We start from the raw sequence: 13,597 nt of genomic DNA on the forward strand, positions 1-13,597 counted from the left end.
CTCCCCTAGGAGACTTTGAGTAGCAGCTGAGGTGGCCTGGGAGAAGGACCCCAGAAACGGCTACCATGGCGGGAAGGCATGACCAGGGAGAGAGGGCTTTGGGTTTTGAGACCATAGTTGGAAGGTATCCAGCCCCTTTGCTTATTGTCTTTTGTTTACAGAAATCAAAGCCAAAGTCTTGGAAACAACTGGTAGACATAAATTCCTTGGGGGAAATTTTAATCACCGGGAGGCACTCAGGTGGACAGCCCCGTGCCCCTTGTGGAGAAGGTCTCAGCTCTGCGTTGAAGGGCAGTGGTTATGTACCGTGATGCCAGTTTCTTTCTGCCTTTCGTGAAGGAAAGTTGTGTCCCCTGCAGAGGCAGTTGGGAGCGGGGTCCTCCGTCATCTTACCATTTGCCTCCTCTCCCTCTGCTCGCTTGATGTGGAAGGTGCAAGAGCCACGTGTGGCCTCTCGTGGCTCAGGGTGAGATGTCCGGAAGCCACAGGGTCCTGGGAACCTGCAGATTATCCTCTGGGGCCCTGCCACTCCGGTTAAGTGGCGTGGAGACACCCGGTGGTCCTGTCTCGTTATTTCGAGCACTGTGGCTGGCCTTGGTGGCTCTGTCTTCCCTCTGAGCCTTGGACAGCAGCTGCCTCCAGGTTTGGTGGGACCCTGGGAGAAGAGCCCAAGGAAGAGGACAAATGTAAGAACCTATTCTGCCCAGAAGGACGCCTGCGGATCCTGCAAGGGAAACGTGACAGGCAGGCAGAGGTGGGACAAGGGGTCTCCTGACTTGCAGGAGAAGACAAGGCTTCAGGGATCCTGCCTCCTGATTGGGGAGGAAAGACAGCTGCGAAGAAGATCCCTTCCCTGATTGGTGAACAAGAGGAATGTGACCTGAAAGGTCCCGCCTTTTCATCGGTGAGAAAAGGCGTCTCTCAGAAGTTCCTGATCTTTCCCCTTCCCCCTCCACGGAGGGGCTGAATCTTTGAATCCTCTGTTCCCCCTTGGGACGTTTCCCACCAGACTGAGACCCTGAGCTCTTGGGGGGAACCGGCTGCAGGAGGTCAGATGCCGGCAGGGGACTGTGTACCCTTGAGGTGTTCAGACAGGAGTCTCTCTGTCCCTCCCCAACTCCCACCCCACGGAGTCTGTCCACAGTCTTGTCTTTGCAGGGCGGGACGGTTTAAGGAAATGGTCCCAGCATTTTGCTCTGTGATGGGTTGCTCTCAGAGGCTGCTGAAGTCTCCCAAGTCCTGGAGATGTGCAGCCTGGCCAGGCCCCGGCCTCCCGGGGCTCACCTTGGGGAGCCCCGTCGTGGCCTCACGTTCTGTGCTTTTTCACTCTGTTTTGGAAGCGTTGCACTGGGGTGGGGGTGGGGGGCACTGGGACAACTGACAGAGGCTCTTGACTCCAATCAACAGTTGACCTGAGGGTGCTTGGGAATGGCCACTGGGGCCCTCTTTACCCCTGACTTCCCAGGGCCTGGGAGGAGCCCCAGGCAGGGGGCTGAGGCCACCCAGGCACTGCTGATGATTGGCTGGCTCTGACCTTGATCGGTTGGAGCAGGGCTGGACCCAGACAAGAACAGCTTGGAGCAAGGGCATTAGATTCCAAACGTTATTGTGCAGTCGTCCCATTTGGGAAGTTACATAGCAACAAATTCGTTGGGTTCTTTCTCCCCTCCCCTGGTTTAGAACCAAGCCCGGGGCTGGCTGGCCGGGCTGGTGCATACAAAGGGCTGTAATAAACATGCCCAGGGAACAGGCGGCTGCACTCTCGGCTATTCAGTGCAATTTCACAGCACTGGGAAGGCCTCATTATGGCGTGGGCTGTTGTCCTATACAAAGTCAGATGAGATGAATTTCTCCCTTTTCTCCGCAGAATGGTTTGTGAAAGATACTCTCATCCTGGAATCTGTCAAAAGATAGGCGGTTTTGTTTATCGTTTGTCTTCTTTATGGACTTGGGGGCTCTTTTCTCTTTGGGGCCGGCAGAGAAGACGCCGCCTTTTAACCATTCCAGCCGTGTCTCCATTTAAACGATATTAATTTATCATCTTCCCGAACCATCTGTGACGGATAAAGACGTTCCGGGAGTCTCCCGCGAACCGAGTCGCGAAGAGAATTAAGAAATTAACCGGTGCATCTAGCGCCCCCGCACAAAAGGGCTTGAGTCCCACGTCGCTGAGCAGCAGGGTTTCTTTCGCTGGATGCGCTGCCCCCTTCAAAGCCGCGGTCAGCGTGGGCCGGTGCAGGTCACCAAGAAGGTGTCCGGGTCCTTGGAATATGCGGGCCGTCACGGGGCAGCGCGCGCTGGTCCTCGCCGCTGCCCCCCCCCCCCAACCCCCTGTTTCTTCCCTCAGCTCTGCGAGAACCTGGGGAGGAAGTGGGCTCCCCGACCCACCCCCTCTGGCTCCCTGACCATGAGCGCGGCTCCCCTTGTCTTTCCTACCCTCGGTTCTCGACCATCACTCCAGGGCACCCTCAGTAGATTTCTCTCTAACTTGTTCTCACCTTTGGTTGCAATTTGGAATCACCTGGAGATTTGAAAATACTGACGCCTGAGTCCTACCCACCCCGCCCTGGGGGGATTCTGGTTTATTTAACGAGTCAGATGAGACCTGAGCGCTGGGGGATAGGAGTAAGGTCGGGGAGTTGGGGGGCTGTGCTGGCGTTGAGAAAGGAGGCGCTCACAGATCCCCAGGATTTATTCTTTTGAGAGGAGAGATTTATCAGTGAATTCAAGTGTTTTTTTTTTATGGCTCTCTTGATGAAAACTGGGTGGGAGGGGGTTGTGTTTAAAATTTAAAGAAAAAGAAAAAATTAAATTTTGCCGGGCAAGGTTGGGAGCTTAGCTGGTGCGTCCTATGGTGCTTGTGTCCGGAGGAAGGCATTGGATCAGCTGGTTATCACAGCTAGATTGTGTGTGTGCGCACGCGCGTGTGAGATTGGATCATTTGAGGGTTTAGTCACAGCACAGCTAGGAGCCTGGGACCCCATACTCCTTCCTGACTCTAAGGCGGTGTCCGTGCAGCCTACAAAAGCCTAACAGCCTTGGGAGCGCCCTTTCTTTCTGTGGGTCCCTTGTGACCTTTCCTTTTCCTGTCTGTTATGCCGGGACCGCAGGGGAAAGGATGGTTGTCTCAGGCAGGAAGGCACTCGGCGGCCACAGCAGCTCCCAGCTTAGAGGACAGAGACCACCGCACGAGGGGGTGGGTGCTATCAGGGTGCTATTATGGCCCAGCACCCATGGAGAGAGAGAAAATCCCCCATGGAAGAGCCAGCTCCGACTGTGGCCGCTGTGGGCGCATCCTCTCCCTGTTCCCTGGGGAACGTGGAGGTCAGAAATCCTGATCTCTGGCTTTGGCTCCGGGTTCAAAGCCTGCAGCGGCAGGCAAGTCATGTGACCTCCCTAGACCTCAGTATCCTTCTCTGTGAAATCGCGTCCAGATTTATGATCTCTGAGTCCCAGCCAACTTCCACATTCTACATCCCGCGTGCTCTTTTTAAATGTTCAAAATTTTACGGGTCCCCCCCCCCCCCCACAACAATGGGACAGTGTCCTGTGTCAGTGAAGTTTGCGGCCCGGGAACTTGGAAAAGCTGGTGGAGCCAGGAAATCGGGTGCAGGTGGTTGGGTCCCAGGGTCTTTACAAGTGAAGAGAGTCGTGGCTTCCGGGACCGGCCCACACAGTGCCCTGCGGGGCCTTCCAGGCTCTACTCTGTGTCTCATTCCCTGGCACCCCGGTTGTCAGCCACCTCCTCTCTGAAGCCCACCCATCCTGGACATTCCTGGGGAGTCCCCAGAGGCCCTGCTCTTGAGCAGAAAAGCTCAAACGTTCATATCTGAGCTTCCCCAGTTGATGGAGAGCATTTTGCTTGGGGATGTCGAGGAAACCAGATGATGTAGAGGAGGTCCCGGCACGAGGCCTGTGCTCCGTACCTGTTAGCCATTAGGCGACGGGGTAGGGGGGGTTAAGATGAATAACTAGGGGTCCCTGCCCCCGCCAGCACGCACACAGAGCAGAGAACCTCAGGTTGCCTTAGTGTGTTCAGTGAGTGGAACGGCCCCTCTCACTGGAAGGGCTCGGCCCGGGTGTGGACTCGGAGGCCGATTCCCACAGGACTTGGGCAGGGCCCCGGGGGTTTGCCCCAATGCCGTTGCACACTCTCCATCAAGGATTGACACGCCTTGGGAGCAAAAATGACAAATGAATTGAACGGCAGAGATGGGTCCCGGGCAGCTGCTTGCGGAGAGGTGGAGACGGGCCGCGTGTGTGCCCAAGTACATCTCAGGGCTACTAAGGAAGGCCTGGCAGCCTCTTGGGGGCTCCTGACTGGCCTGGGGCTGGGAGGGGGATGCCAGGCCCCAGCTGGCCCCCACTACCCCACTGCACAGGACCCAGGCCCTCCGGCGCCTCCCCACTCTGCTGTCCAGCCCCTGGCCACCTGCCCTGAGCCTGTGCGCACACACACACACACACACACACACACACACCCCTCAGCCTCTCTCTGGGAACCATCTGTAGGACCCGTGCCTTCTGCCTCGGCTGTAAATCAGGTGCAGGAAGGCTATGGTTAACTAGATCACGGAGGGTCAAATAACCCAGCTTGGGATTAGAGGGCTCTGCTCCCCTTTCGCTTCCTGCTGTCTGCACCTTGATCCGAAGGTGGCAGGGGAAAGGCGAGGTAGTGCGACTTGAAACATTTATTCTTTTGTGCCTTGTTAGCAACTGCTGGGAGAAAGGAAAACACAGCTAGGGAGGAGGTGGACGCAGACAGCTGAGATGCACTTTGTGGATGTAAATTATCCTCGCTCCCTCATGAGCATGGAAAATTTAGGAGTGGGGGGTGTTCCACACTGTGGTTGCTGATGATCTAGGATGTGAGGGGATTATCTTTCCTGCTGCCCCCCGCTGGGGCCGGGATTTGGCCCAAGTTTGTGCACTGATTGAGCAAGTATTTACTGAACACCTGCTACATGCAGAAGCCAGGGTGGTTACAGAGGTGACTGAGGCAGACACATTCCCTTGGAGCTCACTTTCTGGAGGGAGGTTGATGGAAAGCAAATGAGAAAAAGTAAGTAGCGGATTATTATAGATTGTGGTGAGTCACATGGAGGAAATACACAGGGTGGAAAGAAAGTGAGCCAAGGCAGAGGGCAGGGCCAGCTCCTGGGAGCGTGGACGGGAGGTGGGCCCCATTCCAAGAGCAGTGGAAGCCACGAGGTGGAGCAGTCAGGAGAGGAGAGACTTGAGTGATATGTCTGGCTTAGCTTTTAAAATGTTCCTTGTGCCACAGATGAGAGGAAATGTTTGCGAATCACAGATCCGACAAAGGACGAGATTCACAATATGTAAAGAACTCTCAAAACGCAACAGTAAGAAAACAGACCATTCAGTTAGAAATGGGCAAAATACTTGAACAGGTACTTAACAGAGATGCGCAGATGGTAATTAAATACGGGAACCCTCATAGTCATTAAGGAGATACAGAGTAAAACCTTGAGACACCACCACATACCTGTTAGAACATCGAAAATAAGAAATACTGACAATTCCAAGCATTGGCGAGGCTGTGTAATGACTGGAACTCATATACTGGTGGGAACTCAAAATGGCACAGCCACTCTGCAAAACAGTTTGGCAGTTTCTTACAAAATTATAGGTCTCCCGTAAACCCCTGCAATCCACACCGTGGAATACTATGCAGCAATGAAAATGAATGGGCTTTTGATCGACACAGCAGCACAAACATAGCTCAGGTGCATTTGGCTGAGTAAAGGACGCCGGTCCCAAAGGCTACATGCCATACATCTATACATTGTACGTACTGTGTGGTCCCAGAATACAATGTTCTGAAAAGGCAAAGCTATAGGGACAGAACAGATCTGTTGTTGCCAGGAGTTGGGATGGGGGGCTGACCACAGAGGAACAAGAGGGGCTTCTTGGGAGAGTTGGAATGTTCTGTATCCTGATTGGGTGATAGTGATGGTAGGAAGCTGCTTCCATAGGACTCTCTGACACTGTGTCTTTGGACCTCCCTGTTCCCCATCTCCCATTCCTCACAGCCCTGAACTCACTTGGTCACCAGTTGTCCTTGGGTCAGCACTCACTCCTCCTCCTGCCCGGCCTCCCTGAGACCCACCTCGCCGATCTCCCACCTTGTACCAGGTCCCCTCCATTCTGGAACACCCCATCAGCCCTAGCCAGCTTTCACATTTCTCTTTTTGGTGGCCAGTCCTCACCTTGTTTTGGGAAATGGAGAAAAAGCAGGTTCTTGGATACCCCTTAGCACCTGACATTTGTCCTCTCCCAGCACCACCTCTGGGTGAGGGGCTTCCCACCAGGCTTCCCCCACAAGGCCTGACACACATACAAGAGACGTGGGAACCCTTTGGATCTGAACCTGATTTTCTGACGATGCTGGCCTTTTCTGTCTTCCTGTGCTACCGTCACCTGCACTGAGCGTGCTCCAGTCCTCCTCCCCCTTCTCCTGGTCCTCCCGTCCTCCCACTTCCCCCTTCCTCTCCCTCCTTGTCTCTCCTTCTCCTCTTTTCTCACCCCCCTTCCTTCCTCCTCCTCTCCCTCCTCCCCTTCCTCCTCCTCTTTCCTATTCCTCCTTCAGCTTTCCCCTCCCCCCTCCTCCCCTTCCTCATCTCTCTCCCCCCACCCTCCTCTCTTCTCAACCCTCTTCCCTCCTCCTCTTTCCTCTTCCTTCCTCCCTCTCCCTCCTCCCTACCTGATCTCCCACAGCAGCTGGAGCTCACCCTCGCCCACATGGAGGGCCCTGCCTGCTTCTGCCTTCGTTGTGGATGGCATCCAGGCACACAGACCAGTCTCATCAACGCAGAGGAGAATGTTTCACCCCCACCCAGCACCACAGGCACACACGGCCCTTGGGGGAGCAGCCACATTCACTGACAGCATGAGCAGGATCCCCAGGCTGCTTGTCTGCCTTCTCTCGAGGCCAGCAATGGGCCTGGGAAGGCGCGGGGCTTAAACAGTAGACGTTTATTCCCCACAGTCCTGGAGGCTGGAAGTGTGAGGTGAAGGAGGCTGCAGGGCTGGATTCTTCTGGGGCCTCTCTCTGTGGCTTACAGATGGCCACCTTCACCCCCTGTCTTCACACGGTCTTACCTCTGTGTGTGTCTGTGTCCTCATCTCTTCTCAGAGGGACACCAGTCACATCGGTGACCTCATTTTACCCTATTCACCTCTCTCCAAAGACGGTCACGCTCTGAGGTACCTGGGGTTAGGAACATGGGTGCTGGGGGGACACAGTTGAGCCTGTAGGTGAGATCAGGTCCAAAGCTGTCCTTCCCGACTGGCCGGAAGCCCGGGTGGCAGCCGCGATGACCTCTGAAGCCGGGGTCAGCGCTGTGGTTGTTCCCTCTCACCCCTTCTGCCTGGAGAAGCTTCAGAGGGTCTGGGTGCCGAGCCAGCTCACCTGTCCTCTGCAAGCATGCCCCCTGGAGGGTCCTGCCCGACCCGAAAGGCCCCCTGGGGCCAGGTCTGCGGGAAAAGGAACCAGATCCCCTGATAGGAGCCCAGGATGGATTTTTAAAAGCCACGGTGTGAGCCGCGGTGGAGGCGGCCGGCCTCAGACATGCGCCCCGTCCTGATGGTGGCTGTGGGCCCTCAGGGACCCGGGACAGAGCACATCAGAAGGTGCTGGGAGAGGCAGTGCTCGGGACAGGCGGCCCGGGGTCGGGACGGTCTGCCTTTCGGGTCAGCCTTGCCAGGGCACCCAGAAACGCCTGGTGAGCTTCTCTTAGCCGACAGACCGAATCTCCGCGAGATCCTGGCGCAGCTCAGCGGGCAACAGTGTCGGGGCAGGATGGTCAGAGGGTGTGGACGGAAGGCCGGGTGCACTGGGCGCCGTCCTCTGGGCCAGGACCGCAGTGACGGCGGGGGTGCCGGCTGGGTCCTTGGAGCCGTGGAGACAAGCAGTACACTAAATTGGAAGTGACTTTAGTGGCCGTGCAGACCTCCGTCCTTACAGATGAGCCCCTTGTGGTCCAGAGGGGGCGAGGCACTAACCCAGAGTCACACAGCAGTACTGGCAGGAACAGGCCCGGACCTGGGCCTCCTGAGGCTCATGTGAAAGCGCCTGTGTGCCCCGAGCTGGCTGGCCCTGACTGATGGCCTTGGGCAGAGACGGCCCGGGCTCCCCTCTGCACCGGGAGGCACTCCAGCCCCGCCGAGTGCGTGAGAAACCTAATCCTCCCGCCTTCTCAGGGCCCTGGGCTTCCGTCTGGTCTCACCTTCCTCTTTGTGGAAAAACCTCGGGTACATTGTTTCCCATGACCAGGTGCTGCCTGGCCCATGCAGACAGGGTGACCTGCCATGGAGGGGATTGACCTCCTCGAAAAAGTGGCTGACTTCCAGGGAAACTGGAGTCACCAGATGGGCTCCCAGGGGCGGAACGCGCCCTGCCCCAGGCCCCGTTCTCGGAAGAATTAGGGAAGCTCTGTCCTCGTCCCCTCCCCGGACCCCTCGCAAAAGGAAAGACCTCCGCTCTCTTCACTTCTGCATCTCCCACCCACCCCCACCCCGCACCCCTGCTCAGCCCCGCCCCATCCCTCCACTGCCCTGCCCGCTGTGGTGCCCCTTGAGCCAGTGCGTGTGAGTTTGTAGGAGTCTGTGTGTGTTTGTAGCTGTGGGGGTCTAAGTATGTGTGCACGTGAGTTTGTAGAAATCTGGGTGTGTGTGTGGCCGTGCTTCAGGGTTGAGGGGACACAGCAAGCTCCCTTTGGTTTTCTCTCCCCAGGGGCCAGGGCCTGGGGCCTCCTTTGTGGGCTCAGACTCCCTCCCTCAGACGTTGCTAGCGGATTGTCTTGTCCCAGGCTACAGAGGAAGCCACTGTGGGGCACTGTCACCTGTCCCTTCTCCCCACACCTTGAAGCTCACCCTTCTTTGCACGGAGGGGAGAGCTTGGGCTTTCTCTGTCTGTGGGTTTTGGGGGAAGGTCCTTACTTTGGGGCTGTTGTGCTTGGACTTGAGAATGAGCTCCGGGCGAGGCTGTTAGGATTGCACTTGGCCGCCTGTAACAGCAATCCTGCCAAGTCTTGGTCTCAACAGGTAAGCAGGTCTTTCTCCTTGTAGAACAGGAACTCCGGAGGGGGCTGTCCGGAGACGCTGAGGCCCTCCGCGATCAGGCCCCGTCTGCCTCCCTTCCCCTGTGGTTTTCCAGGCCAGCGCGCAGTCCCCTCCTCTGTGGCCGTGCCGATTCCACGGGCTGGCGTGAGGAGCCGAGGGGACGGCGTGTGAGAGCGTGTGGGTGCGCTCAGGTGTTCACAGGTATCCGGGCGGTGGCGCTGAGCCAGAGGAATGCTGGTCCCACCGCCCTAGAAGAGACCCGAGCAAGCCTTGTGAGGCCCCCACCTTTTGGGACCTCGGTGGCGTCTCTTCCTGGAATAGCGATTTTCGCAGAAGCCCAGCCAGCCTGCTGCCTCTGTCGGACCAGGTGAAAGGGGCCAGTGGCTCAAAGTGTTGGCAGAGTCGGGGCAGATAGATTGGAAACCCAGCAGGAGGCAGCCCCTTTCTCTGATCCAAGGACGGGCCTGCCCTCACTGAGGATAGCCCTCGGCCCCGACCGCTGTCAGCCGGCGCCTGGCTTGGGCCCAGGCAGCCGACAGGTCACCAGCCGCGAGGGGCAGCAAAGACTAGAGGTGGGCAGGGGGTGAGGTGAGGTGAGGACTGTTGCTGCCTTCCTGATGCACCCCCCACCCCCACCCCTGGCCCAGATTCTGCTCTGGACAGCTCTTGCCTCGGGAGAGGTGCCCCGTGCCCACGGTGGCTCGGCTCTGGCCCTTCAGTGCCCGAGCAACCTTTGGTGACCTCCTTGCAGCCAAGTGCCGGGATCCAGAAGTTACTGGCACGCAGCTGTGTTCCGTCAGCACGGAGGGGAGGAAGTTTGGCAGGAATCTTTGCATTACCAGCAAGCTTGCAAGGCAGGCCACGGGAGGTCAGCTGGCATGAGCCTCGGGAGGCCACACCCACCCAGTGCCTGTGCCCCCATCAGGATCGGGATGGTGGGGGGTGGGGGGTCGTGCTGGGGCCCTCAGCTTCCACGTGGCCGTCTTAGAGATGCTGCCCGTGCTCGGTCACCCTTCCCGCCGCAGGAGGGGACTGAAGGGCCCAGGGAGAGGCCAGAGGTTTGCTCCAGCCATCTCCCCCTCACAGCACAAGCCCCAGCTTGTGTCAGGCTGAGTCCTTTCTTACTAAGGAAGAGGAGACAAAGGAAGACAAGACCAACAGGGAATGAACATGAACGTAGGGCTGATTTAAGAAGACCGGCTCCTGGGGGGGATTTTACTGCTGTATACACGGGAGAGATTGGGACGGTTCCATTTTGCTCCCGTGGATCCTTCAATGAGAGAAAGCCACCAACAACCTCCCCCCACCCGCACCCCGGGCTGCCCACGTGACAGCCAGGGCCTCCCTTCCCTGGAGGGGACCCTCTGCTGGACCCTGGCTGGACCCTCTGCTCGCCCTTATTTTCTTGGATTTTTTTCCCCACTTGGGGCAGAAACACCAGCTTCCTGCAGACAGCTCCCCTTCTCTCCCCCCCCCCCCCCACCTCCTAACCCATCACATTCAGCCAGGGACTCAGGTGGCCCCCCCCCCCCCCACTGTCTCTGCTGTCTGACCTGCCCAGTGGGGCCTCCACCTCCCAGCAAGGCCGCTCCCTTTCTGCGAGGCCCCGGGACGTTTCTTCCCCTCTCTAGTCTTGACACATCCAATCAGGGTGTTTAGGTGACCCCTGTGTCCCTTCCTGGTGCGACAGCTTATGGCTTGTGCCATCCAGAAGCCTGGGTCTCGGGCCACCTGGCTGCCAATCAAGGCAGGCACAGCAGCCTGGAGAGACCCATCTCAGACCTGGCCAGCCCCACGGCCGTGTCGGGCCCCCAACTCCATTCCTCCCACCTGGAGGGTAGGGAAGGACACCTGGGGGCCAGGAGCTGGCTGGGGGCGGAGGAGTGAGGGGCACAGACTCACCCGCTGAGATTCTGAACTCTCCCACCTGTGATCAGCCTGTGGGCTTGGCCTTTGCCAAAACATCCTTGAGCTCGGGCCAGCCTTCCTCTCGGGGCTCTGGAGGGGTTCCCCTGCTTTGCTTCCCTGCTGCTGAAACAGCCTTTCAAGGTGGTCCATTTTGAGGGGCGCCTGGGCGGCTCAATCGGTTGAGCGTCCGACTTCAGCTCAGGTCATGACCTCATGGTCCAGGAGCCCCGTGTCGGGCTCTGTGCTGACAGCTCAGAGCCTGGAGCCTGCTTCGGATTCTGTGTCTCCTCCTCTCTCTGCCCCTCACCTGCTCACGCTCTCTGTCTCAAAAAATGAATAAAACATTTAAAAAAAAAAAGATGGTCCATTTTGATTTTCATTCCCCATTTCCAGGTAGGCAGGTGGCCAGTTCTCAGAGCCTCTGGAATGTGTGTGTGTGTGTGTGTGTGTGTGTGTGTGTGTGTGTGTGTGTGGGTTTGGCCCGCTCTTCGTCCGGGATGAGATTCAAAGGGGAACCCCAAGGGAGGGGCTGGCCACTGCCTGCCCTCTGACCCTCCTGTCCTGTGTCCTCCACAGCCTGTGATTGCCACCCCGTGGGTGCTGCTGGCAAGACCTGCAACCAGACCACCGGCCAGTGTCCCTGCAAGGACGGCGTGACCGGCATCACCTGCAACCGTTGTGCCAAAGGCTACCAGCAGAGCCGCTCCCCCATCGCCCCCTGCATAAGTATGTGTGAGCCTCCCCGCCCCCCTGCCCCCGCCCCCGGCTGTGTGGGAGGGAAACCCTTCCTCAACCCCGACTGCTGACGTCCAGCGGGTTGAGCGCTGATGGACGTGGGGTCTCTGTGTTCGATGCGCTGTACTTGGTGGGACCCCATGTGAGCCCCCCCCCCCACCTCCCCGCCATACCCGTGGGGTTCTTGCAGAAGCAGCTGGGAGCTCAGCAGAGCCAGTCTGGTGTTTTCCGTCCTGAGAGTGACTGCGTCTCCTGCCCCCAGAGGAAAGCGAGCCCCTTTCCTCCACCCAGGGCCTGTTCCTGTATTCTGCCTTGGCGTTGGACCTGGGGTGGCTTTGTCCCGGGAGTCGCCGCTGTGGCTGCTGCGGGGTTCCAGTTTCCCCCCCTGCCCTGGCAGGTTCACAAGGGACTGACACTACAGGTTCCCATGCGTGACCCCCCCGCCCCGGGGTCATGATGGATGACAGCACCCCTTAGTGTCTTGGGGGCCCCTCGGCCCAGCTGTTAACTCCTCAGTCGCTGAAACCAGGGGAAGGGATGAGCAAGACGGCAGGGGTCACTCAGCGGCGGTCCCGGCTCAGAAGGGGCTTACTGTTCTGCAACTGGTAGGATGCAACCATCTGTCATGATGGAGACTTAGCCTTGGCTGGACGTCCAGCCTGGCTGGGAGCCGGCCCCCGGCCTTGGCCTTCTCGACTCCTTGTGCAAGGCCAACTCAACCCAGAAGGGAGAGCAGAAAAATATCGGGTCCCGGCTAAGCAGGCCGACCCGAGGGATGAGGTCTGTTTCTCCAGAGCAGGGGTGAGCCCACTCTGGCCCTGGGGATTTGACCCGTCACCTGTTTTAGTGTGGCTCAATGTTTTCTTTTGATAATTTTTTAACGCTTGAAGGCAAAGTCAGAAGACTAATGTTTTATGACGTGTGGAATGATAGGCAATGAAAAGTGAAGTGTCCATCAAGTTTTATGGGGACACGGCCACGCCCACTGGTTTATCTGCTTGTCTGCGGCTGCTTTGAGCTGTAGGATAACTGAGTAGCTGCAGTGGAGACCAGACGACCTGCGGAGCCCCGAATGTATCTACTGGCTGGCTCTTTACAGGAGAGTCCATTGACCCGGGATGTTCCCAGGGGTCCGGTAACAGCTGATAACCCGGACCCCGGCCTTTGGGAAATTGAGCTCAGTATCCATCCAGGGGAGAAATGGTTTTCACGACTACACGTAGCTGTCAGAGTCTTAGAATTGGCCACAACCCTTCTCCTCCATCTGTCCAAAAAGCTGCAAAGTGAACCTTTGTAGAACGCTGGGGGGAACCCAGGGCTGCCACGGGGAGGTGGGGCTGCGGGTTGAGCTCAGAAATGGCTGGAAACATCACTTCAAAGCCTTTGAAATGGAGCTGATGGTCCACAGTCTGGGGACAGAAGGAGACAGAAACCTCGGGAAGCGGAACCCTCGCTTTCCGACCCACTCTGCGCCTTCTCTCCCTTCCCTTCACAAAGGGCGGGCCGATGCTGGGCCCAGGCATTCCCACGGGATTCCCGGGTGTTCCCGCGGCCACCCGCTGGCTACAGACGCCCAGACAGTGTTCCCTGGGGGCTGGTGCCTGACTTGTCGCAGGTCTGGGAGCCGGGCCCTCTGCATATGGCCCAGTATTGGCCCAGGAACTGGGGTTGGGGAGCCCCATTGCTGGGTGTACGTGGGCCATCGATGTTCCCTCCGGAAACTCTGCTGGGACCGCGTAGCTCCTGAGGGCCAAGAGAAAAGTCCCCCGAGAGCAGGATCTGACTCCGAATTGAGAGCTGGGTCCCCTGCCCGTTCCTTCTGAAGGTGACTCTCGGGCAGGCCCCCAGGCCTGAGTGTTCCATCTCAACC

At 58.0% G+C, this 13,597-nt stretch overlaps 1 protein-coding gene across 5 annotated transcripts in view; it reads left to right on the plus strand.

Annotated features, from left to right (window-relative positions):
• NTN1 (netrin 1) overlaps nt 1-13,597 on the plus strand; it is a 191,477-nt gene that overhangs the window by 125,583 nt on the left and 52,297 nt on the right. For all 5 annotated transcript variants that reach the window (XM_060647290.3, XM_060647289.3, XM_060647287.3 and 2 more), the window contains exon 4: nt 11,569-11,718. In XM_060647290.3, the coding sequence (XP_060503273.1) occupies nt 11,569-11,718 (150 nt within the window). The remainder of the gene's footprint in view (nt 1-11,568; nt 11,719-13,597) is intronic.

This window comes from Panthera onca, chromosome E1 (genome assembly GCF_046562875.1).
Source record: "Panthera onca isolate mPanOnc1 chromosome E1, mPanOnc1 haplotype 2, whole genome shotgun sequence".
Lineage (NCBI taxonomy): Eukaryota > Metazoa > Chordata > Mammalia > Carnivora > Felidae > Panthera > Panthera onca.